The 19,403-nt window shown below is 29.7% G+C and overlaps 4 protein-coding genes across 4 annotated transcripts; all 4 read left to right on the plus strand.

The window, feature by feature from the left end:
* Positions 1-895: 895 nt before the first annotated feature.
* Positions 896-1,350, plus strand: LOC107457534 (cuticle protein 10.9-like). The gene has a single exon (XM_016075704.3). The coding sequence runs from the start codon at positions 931-933 to the stop codon at positions 1,348-1,350; it is 420 nt and encodes a 139-aa protein (XP_015931190.1). The 5' UTR covers positions 896-930.
* A 5,309-nt stretch (positions 1,351-6,659) lies between these two features.
* LOC139426710 (cuticle protein 10.9-like) lies at positions 6,660-7,180 on the plus strand. Its single transcript, XM_071186471.1, has one exon. It carries the CDS (start codon positions 6,707-6,709, stop codon positions 7,133-7,135), a length of 429 nt encoding a protein of 142 aa, XP_071042572.1. The 5' UTR covers positions 6,660-6,706; the 3' UTR covers positions 7,136-7,180.
* Positions 7,181-12,391: 5,211 nt separating this feature from the next.
* LOC122273589 (cuticle protein 10.9-like) lies at positions 12,392-12,927 on the plus strand. The gene has a single exon (XM_043057624.2). The coding sequence runs from the start codon at positions 12,454-12,456 to the stop codon at positions 12,880-12,882; it is 429 nt and encodes a 142-aa protein (XP_042913558.2). The 5' UTR covers positions 12,392-12,453; the 3' UTR covers positions 12,883-12,927.
* A 4,851-nt stretch (positions 12,928-17,778) lies between these two features.
* On the plus strand, positions 17,779-18,300 carry LOC107457538 (cuticle protein 10.9-like). Its single transcript, XM_043038712.2, has one exon. The coding sequence runs from the start codon at positions 17,827-17,829 to the stop codon at positions 18,253-18,255; it is 429 nt and encodes a 142-aa protein (XP_042894646.2). The 5' UTR covers positions 17,779-17,826; the 3' UTR covers positions 18,256-18,300.
* Positions 18,301-19,403: the final 1,103 nt, after the last annotated feature.

Here is a 19,403-nt window from a genome sequence, read left to right on the forward strand (position 1 = left end):
AATCGATAACCTCCCTACTTCGAGTTTCTGTTCTTATTTATGTTTTGTTTTCAAATGCTAAATCTTATAATTTAGCATCTGAACTCAATGGCTATAAATTTATGAATTTTATTAAATGTTTACTTAGCAAAAAAATTTGAAATATTAATTCCTTCAGCAAAAAGAGTTCAAAAATTTTACAAAAATATTAATTATACATTAATTAAAAAAGGAATAATTTAGTTAAAATAATGTAAAATCTTGGTGTCATCAATCTATAACTATAAATATTGATATTGATAAATAAACTTCTTAGATTGCTATCTAAAATGTATTTTTGACTAGCTTTCATTTAAAAGATTTCATTTAAACCAAGTTTAAAAATAAAAACACTGAAACACTGTTCTTCGCCTCCTTTTTTCATTCAAAATAAAAATTATAGTAAATTGTATTCGTTTTTATCTAAGACGTCAAAAGGCTTATAAACTTATGAGAAGAAAAAATAACAAAAAACCACTGCCAGCTCTCTTATTTCCCATTTGAACTTTATTTATACGAACTATGCTTAACATCTGAAACAAAATTAGAAAAGAAAGCTGAAAAAACATTGATATATTTTGATAACAAAAGTTTAAAAAAAGTTTTCAATGATAAGAGAGGCATTTTTCCATTATCAAAGACATGTAACTGACACGCCCAAAAATAGTTTTGCTAGATCTCAGACATTTAAATTTAAAAAAAAAAGCTATCAACAAATCCAAAATAAACATTTCTAAATTCCACAAATTCATGAAATTCTACAAATGAATTATTTAATAACATTTATGGGTCAGTAAGCATTTCTGAAATTATTTTTCTACTTTCTCTGCTATAAAAGCTAATAGGGACAAAACTCGCAACACTTGTTTCCAAAAGTTCCAATCAACAACCAGAACAGTTTAACATCACAAGATGTCTCATCTCGTTATAGCCATTGTTTTCAGCTTAGTCTATTGTGCCGTGGCTAGACCAGCAATAGTCCGAGTAGCACCTTTGGCTCAAAATTTAGCTCTGCCAGCTCAAGAAACTCCAAAACCCTACGAATATGGATATGAGTTTGGAGATGGTCTGGGCATGACCCAACATCGTCGAGAAGTTGCTGATGGTACTGGAGTAGTCAAGGGTAATTACGGATATCTGGATCCCATTGGAGTCTACAGGAGAGTTGAGTATACTGCTGGAGCCGATGGGTACAAAGCAGTCATCCACAGTAATGAACCAGGACTCTCAAGCCATGCTGTTGGAGATGCTGTTTACGTCGTAGAGCTTCCACCACCTGCTGCTATAGCTCAGGGGCTCAGGCCTGCTGCTGCACCTGTAGCATCGAATTAGATGTACAAGGAAAATTATAGCGCTTGTAAATATTTAATAAACTGATTGGAGTATTATTGTATCGTTATATTGTTTCATGATTTCTAACGAGAATAAAAAGTTCAAGCACTAATTAATAAGCATCTGAGAGCACATAAATAGGTATACCAGCTGCTGTAGCCCAGGGTATCAAGCCTGCAGTACCTGTAGCATCAGTTTAGCTGTGAATACCAAAAAAATTATAGAATCATAAATGTTTTGTCTTTTTAGTAAAAAAAATAATATCAATTTAGGAAAATAACGATAAAAAAATTACTGTTGACAAAATCTTTAAATTAAAAAGGGATTTAATATACCGAATATTAATATAATGTGATTTTAATATACCTTAAATTACGAAACAATCGGTTTAGATTCTATTTAGAAGTTTTTAAAAAAATGTCCGAAATGGCTAAGATTTTGATTAACGTAGTGTAAGTCAACTGTGACTCTTGTTGAGATGGTCTTGATGCGTCTTTAGTTTATGATATAATAATATAAAATTTTTCATTTCTCCTACATATTACTCGAGTTTATCTAATTTTCTGCAGAAGAAATATAAATGTAAGTTTGTACTTGTATCTTTTTACGCATTCGCTTCACCGTTGCTATGTAAACAAGCGAAATATTACTGCATTTAGTTTTTTACGTTGAATTTTAAGAGATCAAAACAAACTTTATGTGACTATTAGTTGAAACATTTCTGAGTTTTTATGTTTTAAAAGTACAGTTTTGAACTTATGTCTATTCACATGTATGACATTTCTATATAGAAAATTCATGCACTTATTTTAGCTTGTTACGTTACATTAACTAAAATAAAAATTAAGATATTAAAATTAATAACTTCGAAGTTGTAAGGGTTTCACGCAAAAAATAAAGTAAGTAAAAAATTATAAGTTTTATATTTAAAAATCTCGCTACTTTTAAACTATTTATCTATCGAATTAATTTTATCTTCATTGTATTAAGCTTAAAGAAAGCGAAAAAGAAATAAAGCCTCACTTGCCTGGATACCAATATAAAACGTTCAATAATATAAGTCCGAAATTTTATTTTGCACACATGAAAATTCTTAACTATTATTTTTATTTACTTGATTTTAGATTAATTGAGCCTGAAAGATACAGAGGAACTATTAATTTATTTGATTAGATTGCAATATTTGTATAAATACAAAACTGTACTTCTTATCCATAAAAATGTTTATAACTTCTTAACGATTAATCTTATCGGAATTACTTTGATTTCATTCGATTCAGCGCACAAAAATACACTTAAAGCAATACCTCACTTTTTAAGATATCAATGCGAGATCCTTTAATAGGTATATAAATACTAAACCATATTTGTAATACATAAAACCTGAATAACTTCAAAACTTTTAATCTTATCAACTAACGACTTGGGATTGTTTTTATTTGGTTCAGTGGGAGAAAATGCATAGTAAATAATACCTCGTTTGACGATTTAATAATATTTAAGTCTATCCTTCTCTTTCGCCCTAGAATAACACCTTAGAGAAGGAATTCTCCACAACGCCTTAAAATTTTAAACTTTAATTGCAAATTTCAAAATTATTAAGCATTCCGTGCCTCTCCACTAAATCAAATTACTCACGGAACACGTTGAATTTTCGTAACTAGCACAAAACAAAATTAATAGATTATATGGCTGGGATAGCCTATTTGGCAGAGCACTGGACATATGTTTGTAAGAAAGGGAGTTCGGATCCAGCCGGTCGAAGACTCACTGTATAGTAAATGGTGACTGGTGCACGTTAAATCCGTAGGGTCAAAAAGTCCTCCATGTTCCCATAACAAATCAATACCTCTGGGGGTACTGAATCGGAGATCGTTCTCTGGTTCAGGTCAAAATTACGATCTGTGGATGAATGAATGGATGTGTGAATGGGTCCATCCTATAAACGGATGTGACGTAAGGGTGTGGCACAACTCAAATTCTTGTCCATAGATGGCGCCACTTGAAAACAAGAGCAGTAGCACCCCCTGTGCCTTAATGACCAACGACAACAACAATAGACTATATAATATTTTTTCTTTAATTTTCAAATTATTATGTGCTTATTAATTAATAATCTGCTAATTAATAATTTATTAATTAACAAACACATGCATCTGTAATAATAATTTGAAAATTAAAAATATAAAAAGAAATAATAAGAAAAGATATAAAAGATAAACAAGTTAAGCGATTTTTTGAAAAACAATTTCCAAATTACATTTTGCACTTGGCTATACGATTAGAATATTTATTTATTGATCAAAGTTTTAAAGCAGTTCCATATAAACAGCTTCAAGCTTATTCTGTTACATTCTGAACTAGCAATTCATATGCTTTTCAACTTTTCTCAAAACATTTTCTAATCTCACAATTAATCTGAAAATATATCGAATTTTTTAACATTCTCTTGAATTGATCGCTTGTTTTACAAACAAGATTATTACCAAAAAATTTATATTTAAAACTATAAAAATAGTAGGTTGTTCATTTAGAGAAAATATAATATAATGAATAAATATGTTGTTTAATAATTTATTTATTTTAAGTAGTTATCTTCCAGTAGGTATACCCTACAGAAACTATAAAGACAGAAATTTAGAAGCTAAAATATGATTATTTCTTAAAAGTTATTCTTATGAAAAATTATCGATTTAATGCGATGAATACTCAATAGAGGAAATTTCATGTGGAATAAAATTTTAATTTAATGATAACTAATAGTATTAATTTTACTATATCATGAATACTCAATGCAACAATTTTTAAATAAATCATTCAATTAATAATTCAACTAATTTATTAGCTAAAAGAATTAATTTACTTCCATGAATATTCAATACAGGAGTTATGAGAAAATATTAATTCCAATATAGTTGCTTTCTTAAGAACGTTTGTTTTTTTACGGGAGTTCTTCGAAATTAATTCACCAAATCTAATAAAAATTAAAAATAAAAACAACAGTTTCGGCTCCTTGAAAATGATGCAAGGCTTCAATTTAAACTTGTTTAAAATATCTTGTTGAAAAATGAACTGTCTGAAGCTAACTAACATCCAACGAAAAAAAACTTAAATATTTAAACAAAAATATTAAATGTTTAAAAAAAATCGCCAAATTGGCGAAATTGCATTTGATTTTTTAGCATAATGAACGATTTTTAAAAATTACTCTACAAAAGAGTTTTGCTAAAAAGAGTTTTCCATAGGATTAGATAAATATTTTATTAAATGAGTGATTTTTTCTATCTTGCAAATCTAATCAATCAAAAGCAAATTTTTATGAATTATTTGTTTTTGCTCCTCTCTGTTAGATAATAACAAACAATGCATTGTAATCTCGTCACCAAAATTTCTTTAAAAAAGTGAATAAAACCGCGTATTTTAAATCATATTTGAAAGTACTTTAAACCGAGGGTTACTTACAATGGTAACTTTCGTTTTTACTTCGTGTTTCTATAAACTTAAATAATGGAAACTCAACTAGAACTAATGAAATAAATTCAATGTTAACAATCAAGACTTGGGGAAATCGGGGGAAATTCTGAATATCACATTTTAAATTATAATATATGCATAGTTAATATGCATAGTTAATATGCATAATCTTTCTTTCAGTGAGTTGAACTTCTAACTTATATTATTGTAAATCTAATATTATGAAAACGCACCGGAATATGCAACATATAATTCAAAAATAAAGGCTGTGTACCCCATGAATGTAGTGAAACAATCAAAGTTAACAATCAACTCATGGGGAAATCGAGATAAATTCTGAATATCACATTTTAAATTATACTTTATGCATAGCTAATCTTTCTTTTAGTGAGTTGAACTTCGAACTTATATTATTGTAAATTTAATATTATGAAAGCGCACCGGAATCTGCAACATATAATAAAAAAATAAAGGTTGTGTACTGGTCCCATGAATGTAGTGAAACAATCAAAGTTAACAATCAACTCATGGGGAAATCGAGATAAATTCTGAATATCGCATTTTAAATTATACTTTATTCATAGCTAATCTTTCTCTTAGTCAGTTGAACTTCGAACTTATATTATTGTAAATCTAATATTATGAAAGCGCACCGGAATCTGCAACATAGAATAAAAAAATAAAGGTTGTGTACAGGTCCCATGAATATGTATTACAGTGAAACAATCAAAGTTAACAATCAAGTCATAGGAAAATCTGGGTAAATTCTGAATACCACATTTTAAATTATAATTTATGAATAGTTAATCTCTCTTTTAGTGAGTTGAACTTCTAACTTATATTATTGTAAATTTAATAATATGAAAGCACACCGGAATATGCAACATATAATAAAATAATAAGGGTTGCGTACTAGATGCCATGAATGCCATGGTGTTAGGGAACTTGTACGTTGCGGAGAGTAGCAAAAAAATCGATTACCACAATACCTATATTAGACAAATATATTGATATGAAAGGTCCTCACCACGACAATTATAACGGCAATACCTGAAGTATTGAATGCCACATTTAATTAAGCCTCACTGATATTGATACTAACTTGGTGATATTTTACTGCCTTCCAAATAAGTACCGATATTGGTATGTTCGCCAAAAATAGTTACAAAAAAAGTTAGTAATTAACAGTTTTTCAGAATTAATATTAATTAATTTTCTCAAATTAAAATTAAAATAATAAGTTTCGTATTAAATAGATTCGAATAATAAGGCAAAATAAGGCTGAATGAGAAAATATTTCAATATTAAAATCAATATAAAAGTAATTATTTGTAAAAATAATAATTATTATATGGCAAATATGTAACTGTTCGAATATTGCTGTAAATACACAATTTTTCTGTTGTTTCTGAAATTAGGTGGTTGATCTTGAAAACGAAACAAAAAGAAAACGGCCGGAAAAAACTTAACTAGACTTTTTCTTTTAAAAACACTCTTCTCGGTCTAAGTTTAAGATTTATTGCCTTCTAATTGTCACGATAATTCACGAAATTTAAATTTCTTTTCATAAAAGGTGAAAATATTTTTTAAGAAAATATGTTGAAGAAAATATTCTTACGGATATGTTTCTGACACACCCAAAGTTTCTCACTCCTGATGTCAAGAAAAAAGAATTTCGTCTGAAAGCTGAAATTCTTGAAGCTTGCCTTGAACCTTAGAAATTCAGTGAAGTATATGATTCCTCTAAATTATCTATTCAAATCTTTTGGTTCAGTAAATTCCACGTGAGCAACCTTTGCTATAAAAGAGAGCCCAAACAAGTCTTCGGTACAATCATTTCAAAAAGCTCTAATCGCCAACAGCAGCATTTTCGCACCCAAGCATGCCTCAACTCGTAGTTGCACTTCTTTTCTCCTTAGTTTGCTGTTCTTTAGGTGGGCCAGCAATCGTTCCAGCAGCTTTTCCAGGACAAGTTCCAGTTCTAGCAGCTCAAGAACCACCAAAGTCTTACGAATACGGGTATGAGTTCGGAAATGGATTGGGAATGACTCAACATCGTCGTGAAGTTGCTGATGGTACTGGAGAAGTCAAGGGTAACTACGGATACCTGGATCCCCTTGGAGTCTACAGGAGAGTTGAGTATACTGCTGGAGCCGATGGATACAAAGCTGTCATCCACAGCAATGAACCAGGACTCTCAAGCCAAGCTGCTGGTGATGCTCTTTACGTGGTGGAACTACCACCCCCTGCTGCTGTAGCTCAAGGTCTCAGAGTTGCAGCCACGCCTATAGCATCACTTAATTATGTATAAAATCTAATTATGTTTTTTGTACATAAATAAAAGCGATTAGAGCAATGATGTCATTTTTCACTGCCATGAAAAGTTTAAAAACAAATTATTTCTATATAAATGATTTTCAATATTGAAATATTTTCTGCAGATAGGATATAGCTCCCGAATGTCAATGCCTTATAAAACTGTAGAAGAACTATCAAAAAGTGCGCTTAAATCAAAATGTTATTGAACTAGACAAATTGATTGTCTCGGCTGAAAAAGTCAGTACATGAATCGAATGAGATCAGGAAAAAGTTAATTGGACAAATAGTTTAAAAGTTAAATGAGTTTTAGGTAAATAAATTGTAATTTCATCCTTGTTTATTAGTTAAACCTATTTAGGCAATTTACATTTCTAACTAGACAAGTAAGCTGTGCATTGAATTTCAGACTAGTGAGATGCGTTTTTTTTTTTTTTTTTTTTTTTTTTTTTTTTTTTTTTTTTTTTTTTTTTTTTTTTTTTTTTTTTTNTTTTGTTTTTTTTTTTGTTTTTGTTTTTTTGAAAAAGTAGAGTTTTTGAATTGCGCTTTGCATGAACAAAACCTTCGCAACTATTTATTCTATGAACTTAGACTTGTCTCATTAATGTGTAAAATTGCATCGATAAATATATTTTACTTTACTAGACAGCTGACTAAGTAGTCAAATGTTTTAAAAGGAAAAATATAAAATTGAACTTTTAAAAATAAAATCCTTGTAACTTCGTAACTATTAAATCTATCGTCTTGTTATTAATCTTATTCAATACAGCGTGAAAACTGCATGCGTAATGATAGAATAATAAAAAAAATGTATCTTAAATGAATGAAGCTTTCTGACAAATTACTTCAAATTGTGGGTATACTGAAAATAGTTCATTAAAGAAAAGAACTTAAGTTATTTTGAAGCATAATGCCCTATTCTTTTATTTTAAAAAAAGTAGAAAGACTGGAAAACTTAATGTTAAGTTCACTTTTCACGTATTACACCATGTCTTGAAAAAGTTTTGAATGAATTGGAACATTTTTGAGTAAGTCATTTATATGAAGATAAATTCATACACAAAAATATTTTCATATTATTTATTATTTTTTATTATTTTATTTATGATAGCTGAAAAAAATTTTGAATTGCAAGGTATGCAAATTTTTACATCCTTTTAGTAAGGTAATTTTAAATGCCAAAATACAAAATTTGAATGAAGTTGAGCAAATATTTAAGTTATAAAATGTTTTAAAGCAAGTCGTATGTTTAAAATTTGATTTCACACCCGAACAATCCGGCCTAGTTCACTCAAATTTTGTATTTTGGCATTTAAAATTACATTCTTCAAAATGATATAAAAAATTTTATACCTTACAGTTTAAAACTGTTTCGACTATTAAACAAAACAATAAAAAATAATAAATATCTTTTTAAATTATCTTTTGAGAGAATTTATCTTTGGAAAAATGCATTTAAAAATTGTGTATGAAAGCTTTTTTATTCACTTAAAAAGTTCTCGAGTTATGCAGAAATTTGCAAAAAATAAAATTAACACTAGGAGTTTGAAACTTTTGTCTGCTCTCCTGACTGAACTACTGGGACTATATTTCGCAGACTTTGGCTCCATGTCCCTCGAGTACGTTTTTGTGCCTGACTTCGTAACTTAAAATATCATCTCCATTAATTAATTAGTATATTTGCGGTCATCCTCTCGAACAATTAAAATTGAGCCCTAGAACGTAAAGATTCGATCTTAAAATCAAAAGTTATTTAGGAGGGTTTGTTTATTATTTTTGAGCACTGTACAACTAAAAACGTTATACATGACAGAGGATCACATAAATATTGCAACAAACTTTTAGAGTAGTTCAGGCACATCATCAAAATTAAAACTGTACAGGAAACCATGCCTGGAAATGTCGTTATAGGCCGCTAGAGGTGCTTCCATATTATGAACTGCTTCTTCGTGTATTTCTGATCAGGTCATAGTAGAGAAGTGCCCTTTGGACAGCACAACGACATTTCCATGTATGGATTTCTATGCAATTTTAATTCTGATGATGTGCCCTAACTCACCTAAAAGTTTGTCGTGAAATTTGCGCAATGCCCTGTTACATATACCGTTTATAAAGTTATACGTTCGAGAGAGTAAAAATGTCTTTTCAAAAAAATCTGCAGCTTTACGAGCAAAACTAATTTCAGATTCAAAATCCTCATACCCGTATTAATCAAGATTATGTATTTATATAAATGCAACAAAAAAAATTTTCCAAAGTGTAATTCATTGATTTTAGCGACTTTCAACAAGGTGATAAAAATCTCGCCAATTTTGTGATTTTTTTAAAAAAAACTTTAATACCTTTTAAAGTATCTTAGCTATATTTATATATTAAGCTTAATTTTTATCACTCTAAAGGCCATATAATTCTTAAAGGAAATATGGTTTATATAGTTTAAAATAATAGCTTCACCTCGAGCGTAAAACACTTAAACTTTTTAATTAATTTATTTATTTTACTTGGCAAAAGAGCTTCAAAATACGCTTAAACCTGCACTATAAGCTAATTTGTTAAAATGTCAGAGCTATAAAATTTGTTAAGGCTATCCATTATTTTAATTTTATTGCTCGAATTATTTGCTTTTGTCTTAGTATAAAATATTTAATCGATTTCGTAGGGTAAAATATTTTATCCACTAAACTAAAGTAATATTGTTTTTAATTATGATTTAAATCAACAAATCATTGTTAAAAAATACTTCCATCTAATAACCTTGGCGTAGAAACTTTTATAATTAAAGATTTTAGTTAACGAACAGTATAAAACACTCTCAAAAAAGGAAGTTATGAAATTTAGTTCCCGAAATTAAGAAGATAATGCATTTTGCTGTAAGTTCGGGAAATAAATTTATTCTAATTTGTTTTGAATTAATAAGCTTTTCAATGAAATAAACCATTTTGTTTGTAGCTTTTTACAATTTAAGCTAATTTTCAGAATTTCATTGTATCATAAATGCCAGTTGTGTGAGATTATATTATTACACGACAAATTTCTAATGTGAAATCCTTGTTATTCCACAAATTCCATTTATTTTACACTGCCAACGATTTCTAAAACTCACTGTTGGAATCTTCATTCTAGAATTTTAGTAAAAAAAAAGGCAGCAGTCTGCCTATCTAATTAACCCATCTAATTACTGGTTTTAAAACCATTTGCAACTAGTATGGTTTAAAAAAAATATGAATTCAAAACTATAAGGTTTCTTAAGCATTTACAACTGGCATGGTTTCTAAACCGTAAAAGGAGAAATTTAACTGGACATTAGAGATAGTTTAGCAGTTTAATGTTGCTTTCTCTATGCGTGAGTGAGAGTATGGTATTTTAACAGTCCAGGGTCACAAATTGAAAAGTGCAGGGCACTGGGAACTCTTCATGTGTTGAAGGGAAAGGAGGAAATATTGTAGTGCAACGCTGGGACTCGAACTTCGATCTGTCGGTCATGAGATTCATAGATTAACCCTCTCAGCTACAATATGTACCCATCTACTAGGAACTAAGTAGCTTCATTAGGTGGGTTCATTAGTTCGTGCGATAAAATTCTGGTTGTTTAACCGTATTAGGTGAAATCAATTTATAAACGATTTTCTCACCGTTAACAGTTTGAATATCATCATATTTAATGGTTATTTGACTGTTTTACTTGAATATGGTCAAATAACAATTAAATAAATAGTTATTTAACCATTTTTTCCGATAAATTTCTAACATTGCTGTACAAATGTATTCTTTAAGTTTTTGTAATGTTTTCAGCATCAATAGCTCCTAAGCAGTGTCTTGGGTGGACGTGAGACAAGAGATTTATCCTTAACGAGGCCAGCAAGATCCGAGGACCTTATGCCATATGATTTCGTTTTTGGGGTTACGTCAAAGACATTATTTATGAATCATATGCTGAAAACTCTTCAAGAACTCATTTGTGCAGTGCAGCGTTAGGTATCATTGAGGACACAAAACAATCGAATGTGCAGAACGATATAGATTACTCGTTAGAAGTTCGCATAGTTATACTTTAGTAGTTCACACAACGAATTATTCCATATTGTTCTTCGATTTCGTGTAAAACTTAATGTACTTGTAAAAGAGTAATAATTCCATTTCTATAAACAATATTTATACAGCATTCAATTGGCGATAAGCATTCAATAGGCGAATTCAACAGCAATATTTCCACTTATTACTCGGAGAAAAATATTCTGGCAAATTTGCTAGGAAAATTACATTTCAGGAAAAAACAAAACATAATTCTGGTATTAAAAACCAAAATATACGCTGTATAAACCATTCATTTACTAATTTTTCCGTTCATATACCAACAGTTTACCGGAAATTCTGGTTTTCAAAATTAAAATTTCTATTACGACACATTTAGTAAACAATCCAAGACAGAAAAATAAGTTTAACCAAATATACAATTTTTATGCCCTGCTTTAAGGTATCAAGATAAAAATAACAAATTTTACAAAATTTACCTGTTTTTACCAAATTTGAAACTTTTATCACATATTATAACATATTTTACTGTTAATTTTATTAAAATCATCACTAAAACACTTCAGTAAAAATTTCTGAACTTTTAGTTGCTCCCGTAGACCCAAAAATACATTACATTTTGCCATATTCTGGTAGATTTGACCATACTTTTTTTAACAGTGTTTTTTCTTTTTATTCTACTGCCTTACCAATTTGCTTTTGCAAGAAACTTTTTTCATAATAACGCTTATTTTCATTATTAAGAAATCATAATGGCTTTTGAAATAGATAAAAAGCATTTCTCTCCTTATACCGTTAAATGTATACAAGCTTATTTACTTTACACCAGTCAAGAGTGATTCAATAATAGAATTTAAAAAAACAGGCTTTTAAAAAATTCCGAATATGTATGTATGTAGAATATGCTAAAAATACGTAATTTTAAGTTTCATTACATTGTACGTGTTATCCAAAAATACGAGGACTATCTTTTAACAAAGAAAAAATTGATAGGAAATGTTTTTTTCTCTTAATTGAAATATGCATTTTCGACACACCCAAAAGTAACTCACTCTTGAAGTCAAAGAACAAAGATTTTGTCAGAAAACTCAACTTTAAAACATGTCTTCAACCTTTCGAGTTTATTGAAGTGTACAATTCCTCTTTATAACTTATTCATATCTTCTGGTATAGCAAACTCCACGTGAACAGTCTGTGCTATAAAAGAGCGTCCAAACAAGACATCGTCACAATCGTTTCAAAAAGCTCTAATCGCCAACAGCAGCATTTTCGCACCCAAGCATGCCTCAACTCGTAGTTGCACTTCTCTTCTCTTTAGTTTGCTGCTCTTTAGCTGGACCAGCAATCGTTCCAGCAGCTTTTCCAGGACAAGTTCCAGTTCTAGCAGCTCCAGAGCCACCAAAACCTTACGAATACGGGTATGAGTTCGGAAATGGACTGGGAATGACTCAACATCGTCATGAAGTTGCTGATGGTACTGGAGAAGTCAAGGGTAACTATGGATACCTGGATCCCATTGGAGTCTACAGGAGAGTTGAGTATACTGCTGGAGCCGATGGGTACAAAGCTATCATCCACAGCAATGAACCAGGGCTCTCAAGCCAAGCAGCCGGTGATGCTCTTTACGTGGTGGAACTACCACCCCCAGCTGCTGTAGCTCAAGGTCTCAGAGCTGCAGCCGAACCTGTAGCATCACTTAATTATGTATAAAATCTAATTATGTTTTTGTACATAAATAAAAGCGATTAGAGCAATGATGTATATTTTCACTGCTATCAAAAGTTTAAAAGCAAATTATTTCTATATAAGTGATTTTTCCCATTAAAATATTTTCTGCAGATAGGATATAGCTCCCAAATGTCAAAGCCTTATGAAACTGTAAAACAAATACCATCAAAAAGTACGTTTACGTACGTACAAAACTGATATTTAATTAAACTAGTTGAATGTCCCAGCTGAAAAAGCTTGTAAATGAACAGAATAAGATCATGAAAAAGTCAATAGGAAGAGTATTTCAAAAGTTAAAAGGGTTTTAAGCAAATTAATTGCAATTTCGTGCTTGCTTAGTCTCTGAACCTATTTATGCATTTTTCATTGCTCTCTAGACAAGTGAGGTATGCCTTAAAATGTTTTTTAAGCTGAATTAAATGAAACTGAACTGCTTTAATTGAATTAATATTTCCAAAATTGTATTTGTTTTCTTTTCGTGAAAAGTGCTATTTTTGAATAGCACTTTGTACGAATAAAATCCTTGCAACTCTTTCTTCATTGGACTCAGATTTGCGTCATTCAATTTAGAGTAAAAAGTTTATCTTGAAAGTCTATTTTACTAGCATAGACGGTTGACCAGTTAGCAAAATCGGATTTGCAAATAAGAAAAAATACAAAATTGTATTTTTCATAAATAAAAGCCTTATAACTTCTAAACTATTAAACCAATTGTCTTGAGATCAATCTTCGTTAATTCAGAGTAAAAATTGCATCTTGAACATTTTTAAATATTGCAACTTAAGCATTGCAACTCTTTACCACTTGCTCTGGAGAGTGTGCATCAAATTACAAGTATTAAATTACTGGTTTATCAAATCACAACTTTTTTTTTCGTTTTTGGGATTTCAAATTAAGAATTCTATTTTCGCTCTGCTAAAGCAAATGGGCACCATTTCTAAAGTTTTGATTTGATCTTAAATTAATATTTAAACAATTATACTGGACTATAATGAGAAAGAAATCCAGAAGATCTAGATCCTCAAAGTTTGTTTTGCAATGATAGAATGATTACAAATAATATATCTTCGAAGAATCTAGGTTTGTGACAAATTACTTCAAATTATGGGGAGGCTAAAGACAGTTCATAAAAGAATAAAACGTATGTTATTGGACTATCAATGCCTTATACATTTATTTAAAAAAAACAGTATAGGAAGTTTAAGAGTATGCTACGGTGTTTGAGTTTTAACACCAAAATTAAAAAAAAAAAAAACAAAAAAAGACGGATAATAAAAGGAAGAAGGAAAGAAAATTTTATTATGTAATATTATAATTATATATCATTCAGACTTTAACTAAACATTACTCAATAACAGCCAAAATAATGCCTTTTTCATAAATTTCCCTTTTATTTAAGTAGTATAAAGAATGGATGCAGTATGATGATGTAGGCCACCATTAAAAATAATTTTGGACTTTTTAGCTACAATATTTCTTGACCCATCTGTGTCTAGCGTCTTTTTAAAAATACGGTTAATTTTTGTCGAAATAAGAAATGTAGCAGCACAGCTGTTTCATTTTTATAATCTTTTGTAGCAACAGATATTTTTATCTACCATAATATAATATTTCTCGAAATTTGAAGTCAAATTATTATTCAATTAGTCTATCTTGAAATTTAATAAGTTATGTAACAGAAAAAAAATATCCGCATGATATCAAAAAATATGTACAGTGCTAAAAAAAAAGGATCATACTGAATAACTTTTGATCTAATGATCGGAATTTCACTTACTAATACTCTATATCAATTGTTCGAGGTCCTATGCTAAAATATGCTCATTCATTAGTTTAGACGGTATTTTAAGCTACGAAATTAAATACAAAAACATACTTTCTCTGAATAAACATACCTCTTTTTCGATGGATTTGGACTCGTGATCCTCAAAATATGGGGCCAATAGGTCATAATTAGCTGATAATAGGTCATAATTAGTTGTAACACTTAATGCTAATCTCATTTTTCGCGTAGTATGCCATATTCTTTAAAAGTTTTAAAAGAATTGGAATATTCCTGCATACAAAAAAAGAATTCATTTAAATAAAGATAAAATCTTGCAAAATATACTTTCTAACAATTTTTAATGCTTTATTTAATAATATTCGAAAAAAGTTTTAATCGTAAGATAAAGAAATATTTACATTTTAACGATTGTAATTTTAAAATATTGATATTTAAGCTATTTTTCATTCGGAAGGCCAGATAATATACATATATTATCTGGCCAGATATATATATATATATATATATATATATCATTTCTGTTTCTCGTTGGCAACAGAAAAGTGAAATATCAATCATGTGAGCGATCATAGTCATGAAAGCGTAAACGTACAAGTTTACAACTTTGTGAATGAAAAATTCTTTTGCGAGGACAACGAAAAGCTAAAACGAACTGATCCTAAAGTATGGAATGATTTAAAGGTTAAAAGTAATGAGTTCATATCAGCAAAGTGCCCTTTTTACATTTTAATTTTAGTTATGCAAGTTCAATAGTAATACTTATATTTGCTATTATTATTAATCATTGAAAAACGAGTGTTAGTCTTGTTGTAACGCTCTCTAAGTGTAATTAAAAAGAGCGCTCAAAGAGCAGAAGGAAACAGTGATGACATTTATGAAAGACGCAGCAGTGAAAGAATGCATGAAAGACACGCCGTCGTTCATGTTGATGTTTGAAAGCATAACTATTGCTTTGTTTCTGCAAATTTTTCTATTGCTTTTCACTTATTTCAAGTTAAAATTTTTAATTCAGTAACTTATTATAGACTAAAAGTTTTAATTTTTTAAAGCAGAATTTGTTTTAAAAAATTTAATAATTTATTTAAGTTCGTAATATTTATCACTAGAACTCATTTCAAACTAATTGACTTAGTAGCGAGTAAAGCCATGTAAGTTTGCAAAACCATATAAGATTGCATACCAATTTTTGGGGCTTTGAGGAGTGTGATCAACCAGGAGTTGGAGCCCACTAGTGGAACATATATAGTTTAAAATTATAGCTTTGCCTCAAACGTAGGCAATGTTGTTTTTTTTTCTTTCTTTTTAAGGAAGAGCTTTAAAACCTACACTGAAGCAAACACAGTATGACAATGGGCTGACTTGAGAAAGTGATAAAAATATTTTACGCTCCATCCTTTTACCTGCGTCTTTAGCTGTGTTGCTCAAATTATTTGCCACAATAAAAAATATACATTTTTATTAATTAATTTAGTAGTGGTTAATTTCTAGTTAAATATTTTATGCTTTTTGCAAATTGGCGTAATATTTTAATAATAACTACACCATACTTTTCATAAAGTTTCTATAAATAATCTGACACATGAACATAATCATTATTTTTTAAGCATATTTTCACAAATATTTCTAAGTTAACGAAGCCGAATGCTTATTAGCAGGACCTTATCAGTCCCAAAATTGCAAAACTCTTGTATTCTTTGAGAAATCCGGAGAAAAAAAAACTGAAACTGAAAGTATTAGGTAAATTTTGTCCTCGTAGTGCAGGTTCACTCTTGCCATTACTGCAAAGTTTTCATTTTATCCCAGTGTTTTTATTTCTATCCCAATGTTTTTATTTTCGTAAAATATGTAAAATAAAATAACATATTACTTCCAAGTGTTTTCATTTTAAATAATAAAATTCTTAAATTTTAAAGAGCAATTTTATACCTTTCGCATTTGAGAAAGGTAAACGTCTAGAAAATTTCTCAATAATCATGAGACAATACAAACAAATACTTGTAAAAGAGTAATATTTTCTCATTTGAGAAAGGTGAACTTCTAGAAAATTTCTAAATTCTATATAATTATGAGACAATAAAAACAAATACTTGTGAAAGAGTAATATTTTCTCATTTGAGGAAGGTAAACTTCTAGAAAATCTCTAAATTCTACATAATTATGTGACAATACAAACAAATACTTGTAAAAGAGTAATATTTTCTCATTTGAGAAAGGTAAACTTCTAGAAAATTTCTAAATTCTATATAATTATGTGACAATACAAACAAATACTTGTAAAAGAGTAATATTTTCTCATTTGCGAATGGTAAACTTGTACACAATTTTGTACAACTGTACAAACAGTACATGACCCTCAAAACCCTTGTGAAAGAATAATATTTTCTATTATTCGAGTACTATTAATTCACCATTCACGAGACGAATAAGAAACATTTCTTATATTTTATTATTTTCTTTTTGCTTTTTACTTTTTTTTGACATCAAATGTTGTTTAACCCTGTTTAATTGGATTATTTAGAAATCTCTATGGATTTTGAAATTGACAAAAAGCATTTCCCGCACTTGTACAATTAAATGTTAGGTGTAGGTGCATGCCAATTCACTATATGCTAGTCGGGAATGCTTTAATAATAAAATTAATAATAAAATTAAGTAAAAAAATTAATTAAGAAAGATGCTTTTAAGAAAATCTTAATGAAACTTCAATTTGAATAAGTAGAATATGCTAAAATCCGTAGGTAAAATATTTCTTTCAAAAGATATATTTCCAATTTTAAGCTTTATTGCATTTTACTTGATATTCTTATCTAAACATTTGAAGATCATTTTTTAACAAAAAAATTACGGAAAATGTTATTTTCATTGAAATATTAAGGAGATATGCGTTTCAGACACACCCAAAAGTAACTCACTCTTGAAGTCAAACAACAAAGATTTTGTCTGAAAACTAAATTTGAAACTTGCTTTGAACCTTTCAAACTTATTGAAGCATGGAATTCTGCTAAATTATTTATTCGAATATTTTGGTTCAGTTAACTCCACGTGAACAATTTTTGCTATAAAAGAGTCTCCAAACAAGACATCATCACAATCGTTTCAAAAAGCTCTAATCGCCAACAGCAGCATTTTCGCACCCAAGCATGCCTCAACTCGCAGTTGCACTTCTTTTCTCTTTGGTCTGCTGTACTTTAGCTGGACCAGCAATCATTCCAGCCGCTTTTCCAGGACAAGTTCCAGTTCTAGCAGCTCCAGAACCACCAAAACCCTACGAATACGGATATGAGTTTGGAGATGGTCTGGGCATGACACAACATCGTCGTGAAGTTGCTGATGGTACTGGAGTAGTCAAGGGTAATTACGGATACCTGGATCCCATTGGAGTCTATAGAAGAGTTGAGTATACTGCTGGAGCCGATGGGTACAAAGCTGTCATCCACAGCAATGAACCAGGACTCTCAAGCCATGCTGCTGGTGATGCTCTTTATGTGGTGGAATTACCACCCCCCGCTGCTGTAGCTCAAGGTCTCCGAGCTGCTGCCGCACCTGTTGCATCAGTTAATTATGTATAAAATCTAATTATGTTTTTGTGCATAAATAAAAGCGATTAGAGCATTGATGTTACTTTTTACTGCTAACAAATTTCCAACAAAAAAGTTTTTTTACATTTGAATGATTTCCACAAGAATTTCAAATTTCAAAAACATTTGCTTAAAAATGTGAAAGTCTTAAATTTTGTAAAACATATTATTTTCAAAAAACTTCTGTAGTTTTAGGTCTTAGAGTAAAATAACATGTCAAGTGATGTCTTAGAAATATTTTTTTATAACATTTAAATAGCAAAAGTGAGAGCTAAAATCAAAATTTATTATAGTTCTCAAAATTGCATTTTAATTTTTTAACTGCCTCTTTTAAAAACATTCTTTAAAAGATGGATAAACTGAAAAAAAGGAGAAAAACCTAATTTTTTAAATTTTAAAGTTGTAACAAATCGTCCTATACTCATTTAGTTCATCGAATTTTTTTTTTGAAAAATTGTCTACTTCTTAAATTTATTACTTTAATCTTACCATATCTACCATATGAGTTTGGGGGAAAGTGAAAATTTTTCAAACATGATTGGCGAGAAAAAAAGACAGAAAAAGCACACAAAAAGACAGAATTATGTATACAGAATTATATATTTAGAATCGTGATTAAAAACTTCATTCGTTTCAAAAGCATACAAATTGGAAATAACATTCGACTTGTTTCAATCGCTTAAAAATAAGCGACCATTTTCAAAACTAATTTCTATTTATCGTAAACATTTTGCCGTCTCTTTGCCTCTATCATGTTTATTCTAATAACCCGAATTGTCAGAAAATTTCTGCATAATATGCCTTCGTTTTCTGTGTACTAAACCTTTGCTCAGACTCTTCTTCTTTAAACTCTGAACTTAACCTCGTCCGCTCTCTAGCTGTTTACCGTGGATTTAACCCTTTAGTTGATTAAGCTCTTGCTGAACTCGCTATACCCAAATGCCCCTCTTCTTCTAATCCTTATAAGAAAACTTGTCATTTCGCCATTTTTTTTTCTTCTCACGCTTATAAATTGCTGAGATTCCCCACCCGTTTTGATTTTATAGTCATTTTTAGTCCTATTAACAAAATTAAATCTAAGTCTCTTTGAGATCTTATTAGTTTTGATAATCACTGCGGTGTTTACCACATAGCTTGTC

Source organism: Parasteatoda tepidariorum, chromosome 10 (genome assembly GCF_043381705.1).
Source record: "Parasteatoda tepidariorum isolate YZ-2023 chromosome 10, CAS_Ptep_4.0, whole genome shotgun sequence".
NCBI classification, from domain to species: domain Eukaryota; kingdom Metazoa; phylum Arthropoda; class Arachnida; order Araneae; family Theridiidae; genus Parasteatoda; species Parasteatoda tepidariorum.

What these genes read in the sequence shown, in the direction of transcription:
- LOC107457534 (XM_016075704.3), top strand. Translation starts at nt 931, where the DNA reads ATGTCTCATCTCGTTATAGCCATTGTTTTCAGCTTAGTCTATTGTGCC.
- LOC139426710 (XM_071186471.1), top strand. Translation starts at nt 6,707, where the DNA reads ATGCCTCAACTCGTAGTTGCACTTCTTTTCTCCTTAGTTTGCTGTTCT.
- LOC122273589 (XM_043057624.2), top strand. Translation starts at nt 12,454, where the DNA reads ATGCCTCAACTCGTAGTTGCACTTCTCTTCTCTTTAGTTTGCTGCTCT.
- LOC107457538 (XM_043038712.2), top strand. Translation starts at nt 17,827, where the DNA reads ATGCCTCAACTCGCAGTTGCACTTCTTTTCTCTTTGGTCTGCTGTACT.